This window comes from Orbicella faveolata, unplaced genomic scaffold, assembly GCF_042242905.1.
Source record: "Orbicella faveolata isolate gen_17 unplaced genomic scaffold, um_ofav_v1 contig_35, whole genome shotgun sequence".
NCBI lineage: Eukaryota > Metazoa > Cnidaria > Anthozoa > Scleractinia > Merulinidae > Orbicella > Orbicella faveolata.
Genome location: NW_028301564.1, coordinates 10,912,501 through 10,929,965, shown reverse-complemented (window position 1 = coordinate 10,929,965; position 17,465 = coordinate 10,912,501). Strand labels below are relative to the sequence as shown.

Genomic DNA, 17,465 nt, shown 5'->3' with positions numbered 1-17,465 from the left:
TACCATTAAACCCTCAGCTTTAACAATACTTTCACCATCAAGCAAAGTAAACAATCTAAAACAAATAGTAGATAAAGGCTGCTTACCTGCCAAGGCTCCCATAACTCAGCTGATTTCCACACTCCCCGGGTTGACACACATTCCGCCATACATTCCGCGCAATTTGGAAGACCATGCGATGAGCCAATTTCCCATGATTCCCTTCCCTTAAGGGGCTGGGGGCAGGGGTAGTTCCACCGGGGGCCCTCACATCAAAAATACGAAAACATTTGCGTGGATAGTTTTTTACCTTTTTCCCCTACTTTTCATTGGGGACTACATATTTTGAAAAGTCAAAGCATTTTGACGTAAAGTGTTACGACCAAGGGGGCTCCGATTACCCGAGTTAATTTTCAAGTTTCAATGGCACGAAATTAATTAAAAGTTAAGCTGAGGCTCTAGAGATCAGACTTCCACTTCCAAATCGTCACTCTATATTCCGTTACAACTTTTATCTTCTCTGGAATCGGCTCGACTAGCAAATTATCTAAATCCTCTTCACAGACTCTTCGAAGCGCAAAGAAGCTGCCGCCATTTTGTAAACAACTGTACACTGCTAAGCTACTCATTATCTACTGCAGGATAGAAGAACATCACTCGTGATAGAAAGTTAGTAGATTTATACTAAAAAAGATTAGCATTTTAAAGTGTAGAAATACTAAATGCGTTTGTTAATATGAATATCTTCATTAAGTAGTCACCGAGAAACCGTTACGCATGCGGCAGGGACTCACGAAGCTCTCGGATAAAACCCCTGTGAAAATGGTTTGCCACAGTGTTTAAATCTTCCCCTGGAGCCTATCGGCGATAGTGATATCATCAAGGTAGCTGGGCTTTCATTTATAATCTGTCTTGAAAATGAAGGATATTCATACGCACAACCTTGTTTGATTAAAAAAGTAAAGTTGTTGACACTTTATTATTGAAAACACTTGGCAAGGTTAAATTCTGCCTCGAGGAGAACAAGTATGATCAATGTTGCAAAACCCTGCGGCCAAGAAGCTTTTACCGTTTCATATTTAATAATTAGGGATTACGCTCTTGATTTGTATGAGATGATAGTTGATGAGCGTTCATATTTAGAAGGGGTTAACTTCGCGCTGTTGCCGATACTTCAACTCAACAATATTTGTAGCTTTTTGACCGTAATACAGCCAGTTTTCACAAAGCCAAAACTCTACACGACAAAAACTATGTGCTTACATCCGAGATACAAAGTTTCTTATCTAGTACTTCATTTAAAGTTCACATAATGTCAAATCCCATTAAACTAGAAAACTACAGTTGTGCGGCTATAACACACGTTTTAGCAAGATCACACGTGGACCAAATTGTCGTTTGAAAGTTGCAGCTGTTTTCGAGCTGTTTACTCCCGATCACTAGTTTGTTGAACAATTTTACGATTGTTAAGTCCCATAACAGTCAATTTTCTTCCATTAGTCTTCTTGGGAATTGAAATGTAACAATATTTCTTAATCGTACTCCATAAATTGAAGAAAAAAGAAGAAAACTTGTCTGGGAGACCTCCAGATTTCTTGGAGTGGTATTTCTATTCACTACGAGTACGGATTAAAAAAAAATAGCAAAAAGCTATTTGTACAACAGAGTACATGCTCAGATTAAACAGCCCTGCAGAGCAACACTTTTATAACTAAAGTTCCTTTGTTACTGTCTGTATATTGCTATTGTTTTACTTTTATGTGACAAGCATTACAACAAAGCTTTTTACAACATTTTGGAATTAGTCGTCGGTTTAGGTTACTTTGTACGAAACAGGAGCGTAGCCAGGATTTTTCGAAGGGGGGGTCACACTGTGTCAAAGTGAGGGTACTCACCAGATTGTCATTACGTTTCCGCCACCTGTTGTAGGTTGTCTGCCCAAAAAAGGCTCACAAAAGGGGGGTCACGGGCACCCCAGGAGCCCCCCCCTAGCTACGCCCTTACGAAAGTTCCTACTGATTTACCATGCACCTTGATTACGCATGACTCTCTTAGCTAGTAACTGCTGACGCTTTACAATAGGATGTGTATTAATATTGTAGTTCTTGAGGAAATTGCTCTGACAGCTATCAAGCTGCTCCTTAAGATTCGTTTTAAGCACTTCACAAGCTTTTTCACTAGCTTTAAAATATTCATGGGCTTTTTGGGGGTTCTCTAAATCTAAATATGAAGTACACAGTTTCTGCAGAGTAAACACAACCATCGGATGATTATCACCAAATGTTTGTCGATAAATAGTTTCGGCTTTCTTTAAGGACAGCTCTTGAGCCATATTCAGTCCAAGTTTCTTTTCAGCATCACTTCTTATCAGCGAAAAGTCCGCCTTCAAGTAGTGAGAAACATTGGGACTCAGCACTTTTAGAGCTGAACAAATTTCCTTGAGGGCAATCTCGTGAAAACCCATCAGAATTTTCAGGCGCGCTATCTCCTTCTTCGTCACGGCGAATTTGCGATGATTACGTCCAAGGGATTTGGACAAGATTTCTTCTGCTCTGACAAGATCCGTGTCTGCTTTCGACAATATCTTTTGAACGTTCAGCTCATCTGAAGGCCATCTGACTGACTCGAAACTGTCAAGAGTAATTTCAGTTTTCTTTCGAAGAAATGCAGCAAACTCGGGATGTGTTACTTTTTCTTTGGGGAAGCAAAGTTCTACTTCCCTGAGATATTCTTTTGCCGCATCAAAAAGACCCATCTTAGAGCACGCGTACGCAACCCTCACGGTACATTTTCGCACCTGCAACAAAAAAAACGAAAAAATTAGAACCAGACGTAATCGTTAAACGAAAAGGAAAAACAAAACAGGGTAACTGGTTTAGGTTTCCTCCGAAGTATCATCTTGATAGGCGAAAGTAGAACTATTACAGATATCATTTCATTCACCAAGACGCAAATCATCCCCAGCTTAGCCGTTTTTTCTAGATTTCGAAAAAGCTTTTAATTCCATTGAATGGAATTATCTTTAGAAATTCCTGCCCAGGAACTTTCAACTTTTGTCCGCAACTACGGCAGTGGATGGACGCAATATATAGCGACATTTGAAGTTGCAACCTAAACGACGGCTTTACCACTAAGCAGTTTACTTTGGGAAGGGGAGTCAAGCGAGGCTGTCCTCTCTCTTGTGACCTGCTTTCTATTGGGATGGAAATTCTGGTACCATCAGGAGCAAAATTGAAATAAAAGGCATCGAGCAGATGACAGAAACACAATAAAACTTACGCAGTATGCTGATGATACCACTGTTTTTCTTAGAGACGTTCAGTCACTAACCAACCTTTTTAATTTACTTGCCCAGTTCGAAAATTATTCTGGATTACGAATAAATCGATCTAAATCAGAATTTATGTGGTAAGGATTTTCATACAACGAACAACTCGCAGCCAAAAAGAACTTTTTTGATCGACTACACCTAATAAGAAGAATACTAACCATTTGGTCGTCACGAGATATATTCATATACGGCAGGATCAATATAGTAAAGACAACTGCAATTCAAAGCCAACTTTCGTTTGTAGTGTGCTGAACACACCAGACATGTTCGCTACTTAAGTTAATAAGCTAATTTATGATTATGCATGGACTGAAGTACAAAAATCCAAAGGCTAAAAAAATCTACCTTGTTTGAAAGTAAAGAAAAAGGAGGGCTAGACATGATCGATTCGACGTCATTTGTTAAGGCATTAAAAATATGTTGGGTGAGGCGTCTTTACTGCGCTTTCTATCTGGTGTCGGCGGAACACTTCTGTTACAATATAATTACAACAAAGAAAGACGTACAGGACCAAATCGTTTGGAATAATTGATTCTTATAAGGTCTTATAAATTAGCAAAGCCTCCGCGTATTTTTGAAGCTGGCATCAAGGCGGTATCTATAAACTTTCCAGTCTTCTCGACGAGAGTAACACTCGACTTCTGTCATTTAACGAGTCTTACAAAATGTAACGTTAAATGTAATTTTTTACGGTATCGGTCTCCTTTCGGCAATATCCAGTGTCTTGAAAAAATACCTAAAAACAGAAACAGCAAGCCGCCACAGACAATTTACTTGCAGTTAATAAACTTAAGTGCAAAACAATTTACGGATCTTTAATTGATCATCAGAACTTCTCTCCTCCAACGGGTGAGAAAATAATTACACAATGTGGATCTGATATTCACGAACGACAGAAAATATATTCTTTACCCTTTCTCCCGACTTAAGAAATTACACTTTCAATATTCCAATACAAGATTGTTCGCAATTTTCTTTACAAAATGAAAAAGGTTGCACAAACCTAGACCAAACAGTCAGTCATTTATTTGTATCTTGTCCATATGCTAGTTATTCTTGGTCGGATTTTATTGAATGGTATCAGTTTTTTACTAAAGAGACCCTGAGCCTTTCTAAGAACGAAATTATTTACGGCGCACTTAATGATCCTTAATAATTGGTCTTCTTGTTCAACCCTAAAACCACCTTATTCTGATCGGTAAGCACGTTCTTTATTGCAGAGCATTAAATTGAATTCAATTTCAGTTCGCAGATTACAGAAATCTTGTAAATGACAAAATAGAAATTGAACGTTATATAGCCCTTGTGAAACAGACAAACATAACACCTTTTTAAAGAAGTGGTATAGTTTCATGAATTAATGCATGCAGTACGTAGACTACGCAGTCACACTCTCAATTTGCAACGCTTAAATAATTCCAGTTTTGTGTATCGTGCTGCAACCTATATGGTAAGCTTGCAAGTGATGCTTGTAAGGAAGCAATATAGTGTATTGTAAGTGAGTAATGTAACGTAACGTATTGCAAGAAGGTGATGTAATGTACTGTTAGTGATGTATGCAAGTAATATAGCAGATTGTAAGTAAGAAAGGTTATGCAACGTAATGTAAACAAGTAATATGTCGTAGCTGTTGCGATGTCCCTACCAAACCTCTACATATTGATTGTAATGTTTTTTTTGTTTTTTTTTTTTTGGCATCAAAAAGGCAAAGCTAATAAAATAAAATAAAATAAAATGAAATGAAATGAAATAAAATAAACTAAATAGAACAAAATAGGCGGAGTGTTTTGTACAAGTTGTCTCTGATCTTCTCACTGTGTTGAACTGTTGCTATTGTAACCTGTTATGTTAATAGGTGTTCACCATCGTTGTCGGTAGTGCAACTAATGTAAAGAGTGGCAGTCTTTGAACCATCGAATCATAAGTATTGTGAAGACAAAACAAGGGCAACGACTCTGGACATATGCTAAGGTCGAGTCGCTGTCAACGAGAAGAAAAAAGTTGCCATAAAAGTGGTAAATGTTCCCGAACATAATTAACCTAAACTTTAGGCGAGTGTTTTTCACAATAACATGGTGTGTTGCATTGTAAACTTTCAATTAGTTTGTCCTTCGCTTCTCTTAGCAATGTCCGGCCTAAAAGGTTTTTAGTTAGTTACCTCTCTGTGTTCCATGGTGTTTTCATAAGTGTCCTTGTAACTCTGCAATGCGCTGAAGGCTAAATCAGCACTTTTGACAGTCTCCCCGATGATCAAGCATGCCTTGCTGAGCCTCTTCAGTGAATTGGCTCTCTCTATAAATCAATTTAAATGGCGACAGCCAACAAATAAATCAGTTCAAACAGCTTTTGAAGTCGAGGGGGGTACCTTCATTTCAGAACCATCGATTTCGGGTTGTTACGTTCAACGGAAAAAAGATCTGCGAAAAATGAAACACGATGTGTGCGAATAAATTTTGTCTCCAAGAGTGAACGTTTCATACTTGTTGTCGACGCGACTTTTTTAGTGCAGGAGGAGATTTTTTCGTCCTCAAGAGAATTTAATCTCTTGAGGACAGTAAGAGAACTTTGTTTGTTGTTTTTCTGTGGACGCGTTTTGCTAGTCGGTTTCCCTTCATCATCTTTTTCTTAAGACCCCGGTAGTGCGAAGGGTGGATAGGGTTTTACACCCTTTAATCAACTGGGGCCCGGTCTTTTTTCCGTTGAACTGATGTAACTATCTCAAATCAATGTTCCCGAAATTGAAGTATCCTCCGCGACCGACTTATTGATTCTACCATCAGCAGTTTCATCCGTTCAGTCACCAAATCAAGCCAAATCACAACACGAAATTCAGCTAGACAAGCCCATAAGAATTGCCTTGCTATTTAAAGATCAGAAATCGGCCGACGCAGTACAAAGGGATCTCAGCGAACTTAGCAAGAAAATTCGAAGTTATCTACGCCCAGTGTTTGATGATATCAAAGTGGTAATCGTCAACGGAAAATGGTGGAGTTAAAGATGCCCACCAGTTCTAAGAAGCTGAAAGCGACCTGAATGGACCTTGTCACGGCTAGCTTTGCTTATTTGCATTCCATCGTAATCTAACATGGATGTGAGGGAATTTCGGGCAGAACCAGCAAAATTCCCCGAACTTGCTTCACATACTTGTTGGATTGTAGTGTGATGCAAATGAGAGAAGTTAGCCTTCTAAAGGCCATTGGTACACTTAAATGCAAGCGTAAGTTCAGGTTTATTTACGGATGTACTGATGCTTTTGTAAGAAATTCGCGGAGTAGGACATTCTAAAATATCAGCCACAAACCTCTAAATATCTCGACGATTCTTTATTTTTCTCTTTAACCCGTATAAGAGATGAAAACGTGTAACTGAAAAGATGCAGTCTGGCAACCGGTCACTTGCTATCAGCTATGTTTGTAATTTACGGCTTATATTAGTAACTAGCTGAACACTCTATTTAACACCAATGCTTATTACCTGGATGTAATGGCGAATCCTGTCCAAAAATCTCCACTGCCCTTTCCAGCTGTTTCTTTCCCGTTTCTACCATTCCCATTTGCAGATATGCATACCCCAAGTAGTTAAGGTTGGCAGCAACAATTCGATGATTTTTACCGTGGAGTGCAACGTAAATTTCCATCGCCTTGGTGAGATTCTTTACTGCATCCTCCACATACCCAATGTCACTTTGAGCATGCCCAAGATTCAATAATGCAGTAGCAATAGCTGTAACACACATTGTAAGTTGTAAATTTGCAAGCCTTTTCAAATAAATCTTTCGCATCAAACTCTTCGTAGCTAAGATAATTGTACACATTCTGCGGCTCTTTTTTGCCTTTGAAGCTTACCAAATCTGGTTTTTTTTCCAATCATTTTTCTCCCACATGCTGTCGAAAATGTTTAATGCCATTACAAACACCCTCTCCGCAGTCATTTTCCACGTTTAGCCAAGCACAGGTATATTGACTGGTAATCGAGACTCAGGGAACCAATCAGAAGGTAAGAAATCCATTATCCAAAGTTGGTTAATTAAAGAATTGGTTCAAGCGGGAGTTTTGGAAAGCACGCAGAAGCGCAAGAGTCACTCAAGGTGCAGTAGAGAACAACTCTAGCTTCTTGAGTACTTTCCAAATTTCCTAAGTGCACCCATAACTCGACATATGCACAGCTAAAAGTATGAACCAATTCTATTATAACAGTCATATTGGGAACAACATGGGCGCTAACACATGTTTTATTTGTGATTGACTACAAAGTTCTCACAATGTTCGGTGAAGGAAAAGGTAGGATCTTATCTGCTGGTTAAAAAGACGCCACATTCAGTTGAGCGACAGTTGAGCGAAAACGCTTCATCTGTTTTCTAATAAATGTCAAAGAATTAATGAAAATGTAGGCGAACAAAGTCAAAACACTCAATGAATATGTAGGCAAACAAAGTCAAAATAATCAAGTTTTGGTAAACATCTTAGCTTGGTAAAAGTCAAAGGCCCAATGCAGGGTTTGGATTGCGAGTAACATCTGCGGAAGAACTAGGTACCATGTCTAAAAATAGCTTAAGAGGGATTACTTTCAGTATAAGGCCTACGTGGGGGATTAACTCTTTTACCTTGATCTTCTCTTGCTTTAATCAATTCTTGTTAATACGTGTGTTTATTGTTAATACCTGTGTTTATTTATTGGTAATGTCATCCTGGAATCTACAAAAATCCACAGAATGCCACAGTTAAATCAGCTAAGCAGAGTTTGACGCGAAAGATTTAAATGAAAAGGCTTGAAAACCTACAGCAAAAGCGACTGAACGAAGAATATAAAGCAGCAAAATCCGCGAGAAGATCCAAAACCGGACTTCGAACAATTTAGTTCAGAAAACGTTACGCTCAGCACTACAGTGAAGCTTGTTCCCCTACATTTGGGTCTACCCCTCCATACGTCAATAGACTTGATCAATTCTGAGTAATACAATAATAGTCGGTCTATGACGAGAGCCGTGTAAACAAGTTAACTCTCGATTCCGCCATTTGACTAGCAAAAGGCGTACAGTTTTCGACAAGGTCATTATTTCGGATCATTTGTTATCATTTTCAAAAATGTCGACGACTTTAATGGCAATCGCGCATTGCGCATCATTGCGACGCACAATGTTAAGCGTAAATAGGCCATTTCCGAATTATCTTTAGCCCCTTTTTCAAAGCGAGTCTTGGTTCCCACTTTTCATATGAAAATGAGATTTCATTCACATGCAAATTAAACTCATTTTCTTATGAATGGTTGTGCACCAGTCCTCGCTTTGATAGAGAGGGTTAAGGCAACTAGGAAATGGGCTATTTGCTCGCAGATGAGTGTGTGCACTTAAACTCAATCAAGAGATCTCCTGCTTTTTTTAAATTTATCACTGCCTATCGAGCGCAGGGGCATGGAATTATTGCTCTTTCCTCCGCAGAGATTCGAACGTTCGTTTTTTAAATCCGCTGCGCGAAAGAAGTGAGTGTTTAAAGACGCAAAGTTGAATGGATCGACAGAGGTATAATCGTTACGTGTTAAATACTAGAAATAGTTTTCACATGTCGTCACGGTGCGCCATACTTGTGTCCCAGTGTTTTTCCTGGCTTTTGCCTTAGGGGAGATTAATTCCTTACTTTACCTTGTTTCCTTGTTCTATTGTTAAGAACTACATTTTCCTTTATTCCCTGCATTTTTCAACTATAACGATATTAAAATGTCAACAATACCTAGATTTTCAGCAGCTTAATTTTTCTTTTTCAGCCTCTTTTTAATTAGTTAGACAATTTAGCTATTTATCTTCACTTGTATGAAACGGAGAAAAATTTAATAAGCTATACAAGAAAGTTTCTGCTACCGAACGAATAAATAAACATTGAAAAGATTAATGGCATTTGAAAGAAAATTTTTTCTCGTTTATTCTGTAAAACAATACTGCATTGCTCGTTCTGTAAAGGAGTATTGGGTTGAACTGAAATAGTCAGTAATACTGCAAATTAAAATAACCTACCTGGATGACGTTTTGTGTCATGCTGCCCGTCTGAAATTTCTTTAACCTTCTCTGCATAGCGAAGACTTTGTTTAGAATCTCCCTTATAGCGATACACCACACTCAGCTTTGATAAGATCACGGCTCTGTATATGTCGTTGTATCCAAACATGTTTAGTGCTTCGTTCAAAGAATGAATGCTCTCGTCCAGTTTGTCCATGTTTCGTTGAACTGAGGAAAGGCGGCTGAGCGTCAAACCAATCTGAAATGGACATTAGTGGAATCAGTCTCTTACAAACCCTCTTCACTGCAGTGTCTTTATTAACTTTATCTTTATTACCTGTTACCCACTATCGAAACAAAAACAAAACTCTCCTTTCTGACTGGTTTCGGACCTTTTTGTTACGTAGCTGGAATGGCATTTTTGCGCCCATTCGCCACTTCAGCAACGAAAAGAAATCTAGGCCGAGTCTCATCTCAAGCTCGTAGGACCGCTGCTGGGGTCGAATAGCTTCTGATCTTTTTGTTGACGTCTCTCGACTAATTTCTCCAGGAGACTCGCCCATTATATTTTCTCGTTTACAAAGTGGCGAATAACGCACACTTCAGTAAGTTCTTGTTGTTTTACTACTGATCTGTAGAACTAGGGAAACGCGCCACTGACTTTTTCCCTAGTCTCCTTTTCCAGTTTAATAAAAATATGTTTCTGTTTAGAGACTCAATGGTCTAGAGGTTTCCGTAGACAACAAACCATAGTAAAATCAATTGCAGTACGAGTTGTAGAGTTATTTTGTAAAATTTGTAAGGAGAAATAAGTTCCAGCAAGAGACGAGTGTGATCCGTGCAATCTCCCAAACAACTACCGTTCGGTCGAGGTTACAGCAGGTAGTACAGGTATTCTCAGGTACCGGCAAATACGAGAGGGTCCACGCATGTGCAACCTGGCTATTGATAACTTGATAGGAAAAAAAACTTTCAGCCATAAAAATGATGTTAAAGAAGAATATCAACAGAGTATTCAGGGGTAAGCCGTAGTAGTACTGAGAGTCTTTTTATTCATGTGTTCCGGTTTTTCGCGCCGTTGGAATGGGTTGATTGGACGTTAGTTTTGTGACTGGGCTAGGAACTAGTTATTCAACTTTTGTTTCACCTTGATACGATTGATTTATCCTTGACGAGGGCCTTTTACCCTTAACCTGAGAGGAAAATGAAATATTTTTGAAAAGATCGAAATCTGATGGAATTGTAGACAGAACCCATGGGTAATTAAATGACAAACTGTTTATAAAAAAGACAGTTGAGTTCGATCAGGGCGACTGCCTTGTAACGGTCTACATCTTACATATAATTCTTCACGTACCGGAAGGCGATATATTTATTTCACTTGTGCGGGATAATAATTGCATAATATCCACTATTTGTAGTTTGATACTTAGACAGTTGCTGTGTAACCTCGGTATTTGGGAGCAAATGACAATGGCAACGAGAACGGCGCTAAGCAAAAGGCTAAATGTGCATTGTAATGCCTCCGTACATGCGTTATTACACCCTGGTCGGCTGAGTGTGCAGTTTCATCTCTTATAAATCAGCGGCAGTTTAAGCGGACCTTTTCACACGGCGTCCGGACATCGATTCGAAGTTACCATTTCCTGAGTCGTTTGATTAAAAAGGAACATAAACCGGTTGACTGAAACCGAATGTCATAAGCTGAATCTCACATTGCTCTCACAACAGCAATGCAACGTGTTTACAGTAAACCTCTCATAAACAAAACACGTTTTCCCTTTACGTGTCCGTTACTTAACAATTATTCCAAGAGCGTGCGTAAATAGACAACTCGGCGATGCATGGCCGCCTCGTTGGCTATAAACATCTCATATAGTCATATCCAACAAGCGTGAATAGAATAATTGTTTTATTAAAAACGCCCCAAAAATATATAAAACTCAAATAAAAATAATAAAATAAGAACGCACAAAAAAATCACAGTACGTTTACGATATTTGTAGAGCATGGTATAATGGCTCATATATAATGATGGCCAAGCCAATGAAAACTCTTCAATTGCGGTAACCAATGACCAAGGTTTTAATAAAGCAATTATACCATGGTATACTAATACGGTAAGCGTAAAGCTACTTTTCTGGGGCGTTTTTACTTTTATTTTAGTTGTCTTTATTTTGGGGCGTTTTTCATAAAAAGAAATTATTCCACTCGCGCTTGTTGGGTATGAAGTGATTATAGCCAACAAAGCGCTTCGAGATGATTATCTGTCATCTCAAATCTGTCATTTCTCGTGGAATAATTGTCTAATGTACACTGCAATTCAGATTTCGCGGACCTCCAAAGACTCCAAGCGAAACGAAAATTGGTTTGAGAAAACGGGAGCTCCATTTATCGAGAGTAAAACTGAAATTCATCATTTCAAGCAAATAATAGAGAGATAGTCGAGATCTACTAAACTCTACTATAGCTAAGCTCGCTTTAATGCTATTTGTAATTTGTCCTTTCCGCTCTACGGACTTATCACTTTTCATTTCACCCTTAAATTTGAAATAAAATTTGCATTGTCATTTCAGTCTGATGCCCTCTTAATAGAGGTTTTTTAGCGATGGAAAGGGGCTCGTTATAAAAGTAAATGTAGGACGCTAATTTCGGGACCATTCTTAGCGTCCGCTTAATTGGGGTCGGCATAAGAGTTTTTACCGTGTGGTGCTCCTAAGCTTCCGTCTGATGATGCTGAAGAAGCCAACAACATTCATCAGACATAAAATGAGCGGAGGAAGATGACTACCCAGTGCCGGGATATTTCGCAAGGTGTTAAAAATATAGCGTATTGTTCACTGAATCTTGACAGGAGCTTCGTCGTCATCAGTGTCATGGCAGTCACCACAAGGAACATACCAAAATGGTCACTCCACTTCTCAAGCCACTGTTCGATCAGGAACTGCTCAGAAAATGGAACACTTAAAGAAATGGAGTATTTCAACATACAAGTATACTAGGCAATACCTTTCTGAAAGGTTTGGTAAAGGTACAAGGACTGTGGATACTGAACTTGAAGGACAAATTATTTTGCTCAGTAAAAGAAGCCAAAGTAAAGTATACGAATGTTCTAAAGCTTGCAAAGCAGATGACACATAATTTTCATGGTTTGGTTCAAAGTCAAAGAGGTCTTGCTGAGGCGCTCACAGATTTAGGGATGAAATCCCCAGAGCTACAAAATGAGTTCAACCACAACGCCGAGTCTCAAAGATCGCTGGTACATAATGGGGAAGCTCTTCTTGAGGCACTTAATTTTTTTACATCCAACCTGACCACCTTGGTGCACAAGACTGTGGAAGATTCTATTGTGACAGTAAAAGCATATGAATCTGCCAGAATAAAGTATGATGCCTACAGAACAGACCTAGAGTCTACCCAAACCGGACCAATAACCTCAGCTTCGGCTGTTAAAGCTGAAAAGGCTAAACAACAGTTTGATGTCCAGAAAGAGAAATTTGACCGGCTTCGTGATGACTTGGCAATCAAACTCAGATTTTTAGAGGAAAAAAAGGTATATAGTTTGTTTACAATAATTTGAGGCGTGCAGCTCTTAAGGAAACTGTCTGACCATTCTTCAAAATAAAATTTTACTGACATTTCGTCATTTGAAAGGAGGTAGATTTATCAGAGAAATGTTGGCATACATCAAAAGCTTCCATCTGCCACATCTTGGATAAATAACCTGTCTTATTAGTCACGCGTTTTCAATGAATTAGACAAAGTACTATAAATTTATATCATATCTTTTACAAACAAATATGAAATAGGTAACATTTTTCATCAGGAGAAGCAGTGACCTTAAATCCTGGAAACAAAATAAAAGTGCTAAGGAAATATTTGCCTTCAGTTTTTAGGTATTGGTTTTGCAGAAATCCTTGATGGTTAGCGATTTTCTTTCGTGTAGGTCCTGTTTCTTTCCCTTTGTGAACGTTGGTCTAGTTAGCAGAGAACGCAGCAACAATTTAGTTGTTATTCAGATGCTTGATTGTGCATAATTCGGATAATAACTCACCCAAAAACTTCGAGTCAAAGTAGCGCTTTGCCAAAGTCTTGCATTGAGATTTTACATTTCCTGCTACAACCAGAATAGAGCTACTGACCAAAACAAGCCTTCTTCGTGGTTTTTGCAGAGATCCTGTCTCTCCATTTCAGCTGTTGTCCAGAGCCGTCGATTCTTTCTTTTTTTTTTTTGTTCTGTTCTTTGTAATGCCGTAGGCTCTGTTTGATCAACCCGGTCGCTATTACAATTGAAAGTGATGCATAAGCAACTGTCACTCTTCCAAAATGCAATTACCGCTTACTTCGCAGGTAACAAAAACGCTTTGGAAAACTGTATGAAGGAATTCCATGTTAAAATCACGAGCGATGAAAGTAAACAGACATCATTCCTGGAGCACTGATTTAGCGTTGCGTAAGCGTGTCATTTTGGGATGTAAGTGATAAAGGCTTTGGACAACTAGCTCGAAACTTGAAGCTGCGTCTCGATTAATGTATCCATATCTCCTTTAAGTAGATGACAGGAGACTTAATGAGAAAATTTTAACCTATATTATTTTTTCTCTGTCCATGTAAACTAAATTTAATTTAAAAGGAGTCTCACAGATTAAAATCAGTGCAGAAAACTTGAAGCCATAATTTTACACACGTTTAAAATACGCTTCCACTTCTCTTATCCTCATTGAAAATTATACATGTTTCAAACTATGGTATTAGAGCTGTTTTCATTTGAGTGTCGAAAGTATTCAGGCAATTTCTTTGGTTTTGGTGTTGGTTTAACTTCGGTTTGAGACTGGCCTAGTATCGACCGAGTAATCTAATTGGTGGGTATTTGGCTTGGCTTTAGTCTTACGACGCTCATTTAAAAACTGTTTTAACAAATGTAATACAGTTATAGTTAGGGATGTCAAGGTAGGACGAGAAAAAAGATACCCATCTTAGGTCACTACTGAAAAATTCATAATCTACTTAAGAGACGGAAAATTTAGGACGCCAGGGAAATTAAAACCTTATCATCACATTGCAGTGATAGACATGACAACGCATGCCTTGAAACTATGATTTTAAACTTGACATTTCGTATGCTTAGTCTATATCCACAAATCAATTTACAGTCACTTATAAAGATATAAGGAGAACCATATGAAATGTCAACTTTAAATCATAGTTTTTACGGCATGCGTTGTTTTGTCATGTTTGTTACTAGTGTGCTTTTTATTCCTTTCAAAGGTAAAATGGCTCAAATATTATGTATGCCGGCAAATTCCGCATTTGAAGCAACGTAGAACTATAGTAGTCACATGATTGATTGAGTGAGTGTAGATTTGAAGAAGGATTTTTTAAAAAACATATCTAAGGTGGCCCATCAGCACCATAGTGATTATTAGCTTCTCATTGCTTCATTTTTATTCGCAATTATTTGAATTGTCCATAATATTCGCTTTGATTTTAAAAATAATTCCTATTTTACAAGGCTAAAAAAGGTTAAAGAGTAAAAAACACTGAACGTTTTCGACACTAGGTCTTCATCATCATCATCACCCTGATGAAGACCTGGTGTCGAAAACGTTCAGTGTTTTTTACTTTTTAACCTTTTTTAGCCTTGTAAATAAAAACTATTTGAATTATTTTAATAAAAATATGGAAGAAAATGATTCTTTTCGTATAATCTCTGTTTTTCTTTCCTTTTTCCAACTTGTTGAGCAGTTTATCTCTTTTATCTCTCTCAATTTTCTTTTAGTTTTGAGTTCTTTTTTTCCTTTTTACTGTTTTGTCATTTTTTTGTAAAAAAAAAAACGACATAAAAAGAAGAATTTTCTTAATAATGATAAATGATAAATATGGGAAATTGCTATGAATAGTTAGCGGTTTTTGCACTACAAAGCTAAGGTCCGACGATATAAACAAAAAATGTTTAAGTCGTGTAGAGTTGCGTAATAAAATAAAAACAAAAATATAAATAGCACGAAAAAACATATGTTTGTTAGATATTTTCACTAAATGAAGCGTTAAGACACCAAAAAGCACGATGGTGTTGATGAGCCACCATAGAATCTGTAACTAAAGAAGTATAAGAGAATGACTATGTAAGTTGCAATAAAAGACAAAGCGAAAGCCTAGTTTTCACTTGCGACGCAAACATACAAGAATCCATACAAACGCTTACAACTGCAGCACAAGAATAAAAGCATTTTGATCCTTTTCTTGCGCTTAGCTTTACGTATTTGTATGGGATCTTTTTGTTCCTCTTGCTTGTGCTGACGTTAATGGTTATTGTTGTGTTGCTAGAGATAACCAGTAGATGTAACTCAGTAACGCGGTTAATTACCCTGAGCTTGCTTGGTGAATGGACGGATCTGAAGATCTTCAGAGCCTTCTTTAGGCAGTCTTCTGCTTGAGTGTACTGACCAAGGTAACGGTATGAAGACCCCAAAGCACTTAGGGTATACCCATACTCTTGTTCGTAGTTCCCAGTTTCATCGTATATCTCGAGAGCTCTCTTGATGTGATTACTACAGAGAAATCGATGCCTTGTCATCATTTTCCCATGAATTCTGCATAATTAAATTAATTGCTGGTTCCAGTGAAAAGATTTGGTTTTGTTTTCCTGATAACTTTGATATTTCCAAAGATAAGACCGAAAGAAACATCGAGAATGCAGGAAAACAGAACTTACTCTTTCCCAGGTTGGAAGTTAGAGTATAGTAATAATGGAGGAGGGGAATACAGTTCACAAGTCATGAATAAAACAAGAGTAGTTATATGACAGTTAGTTAAGACGTGATCTAATACATGTTATCAAAACTCAATAAAATATACTATTGAAATTAACTATTAAAAGTTGACTTCCTATTTTAAAAGGAACTCAAAGGAACTCTTCAGATAAAGAAAGTGATCTGTTGAGAAGAGTAATAAAAATAAATGGGGACTTTCGTTCCAGAAAACGCTCCTGCATTGAAATTTACAGTCTCTTGGCCTTTCGATACAAACTTTTGCAGCTGCAACTGCCTAAAGTTTCGACAGCTTGTTGACTTAGTGTTTGTGACTAGACTGCTTCTAGATTCTGAACTAGCAGGGGCACTGCTAACACTGCCTTCTTAAGAATAATAATGCTACCTTGAATTTCTGTCCTGAAACGCGCCCATGCCTCGCTAAAATTTACACTCACCCAGCAATGACACAGCCGCAGTAATCATATAGTCACAAGCATATTCCCAGGAAAGTTCTTGTTTCTAACAAAATGTGTTCATCGGTCTACCGAGAGTGCTTCCTTCAACAGGAGCATTACAGCGGAGCCCCATACTCATATAGGGAAGAAAAGGAAACCCGTGAACTGAATTACTCAAGGTTATCATGGCTAGCGGTATTGCTCGTGGGTGCGTATGACGGCGACGGAGTTGCCCAAGATGGCGGCCAGACTCCAGCTAATAGGTTGACAGACATGCAGCCTTGGTTTAAAGCGTTCTTCTTTGATATTGGACATCAATGTTAGAGCCAATTAACACCTGTCGAAACAAGTTATCGCTGACCAGTATCGCGTGACCGTGTCGCGAGCTCAAGTTTGTAGCTCATCGAGGTCACGTGTTTTTTTTTAAGTTGACCGCTGACAAAACACTAGTTTTCGATTGGGTTGCGGGTTCATGTCAGGTTAACTTGTTTTAGACAGGGAGGGTTTGCTCGGAAGCCTGTCAACGCTAACCCAGGATTAAAAGTTAACCAAATTATAAATTTTGAGTATTTTGAGATCATTCAAACTCAAAACAGAAGGCCAAACAATATACAGAAAACCTCACCCCAAAGTTACAAATTCAAATCAAAATTCTCGCTTATCCTGAGTGAGCTTTAACCCGGCCCAGGAGCTCCACTTTTAGGTTTGCCTAAATCTATATATTATTCTTTTGAGGTTAATAGGACTGCAAATGATTCCGATGTGGACCGCAAGTACTCAGTCATGTCAATTTTCTAAGTTAAACTAACGGAACTCCTATTTAAGGCAATTGTCGCAAAAAAAAAACGTTATCGTTAGGATAGACCTGTAACATGCCTTTCGTACCCACAGAAAGCACTGGAAAACAATGCCCTTTGGATTAAAGAAAATGCAGAGAACATCATATTTGAACTACGGAA

General features: G+C 38.2%; 2 protein-coding genes and 1 pseudogene across 2 annotated transcripts in view; 2 read left to right on the top strand and 1 right to left on the bottom strand.

The window, feature by feature from the left end:
* Positions 1 to 456: 456 nt before the first annotated feature.
* Positions 457 to 17,465, bottom strand: part of LOC110064412 (uncharacterized) — a 51,668-nt gene continuing 34,659 nt past the window's right edge. The window contains exons 7-11 of the mRNA XM_089272642.1: positions 15,667 to 15,850; positions 9,318 to 9,558; positions 6,785 to 7,033; positions 5,469 to 5,602; positions 457 to 2,776 (exon numbers count right to left, since the gene is read on the bottom strand). Coding sequence (XP_089128768.1) covers positions 2,000 to 2,776; positions 5,469 to 5,602; positions 6,785 to 7,033; positions 9,318 to 9,558; positions 15,667 to 15,850 — 1,585 coding nt within the window. The 3' untranslated portion in view covers positions 457 to 1,999. The remainder of the gene's footprint in view (positions 2,777 to 5,468; positions 5,603 to 6,784; positions 7,034 to 9,317; positions 9,559 to 15,666; positions 15,851 to 17,465) is intronic.
* Positions 10,196 to 17,465, top strand: part of LOC149103233 (uncharacterized) — a 9,343-nt gene continuing 2,073 nt past the window's right edge. The window contains exon 1 of the mRNA XM_089273273.1: positions 10,196 to 10,320. The gene's annotated coding sequence lies outside the window, so the exon portion shown is untranslated. The remainder of the gene's footprint in view (positions 10,321 to 17,465) is intronic.
* On the top strand, positions 12,147 to 13,868 carry LOC149103234 (arfaptin-2 pseudogene; annotated as a pseudogene).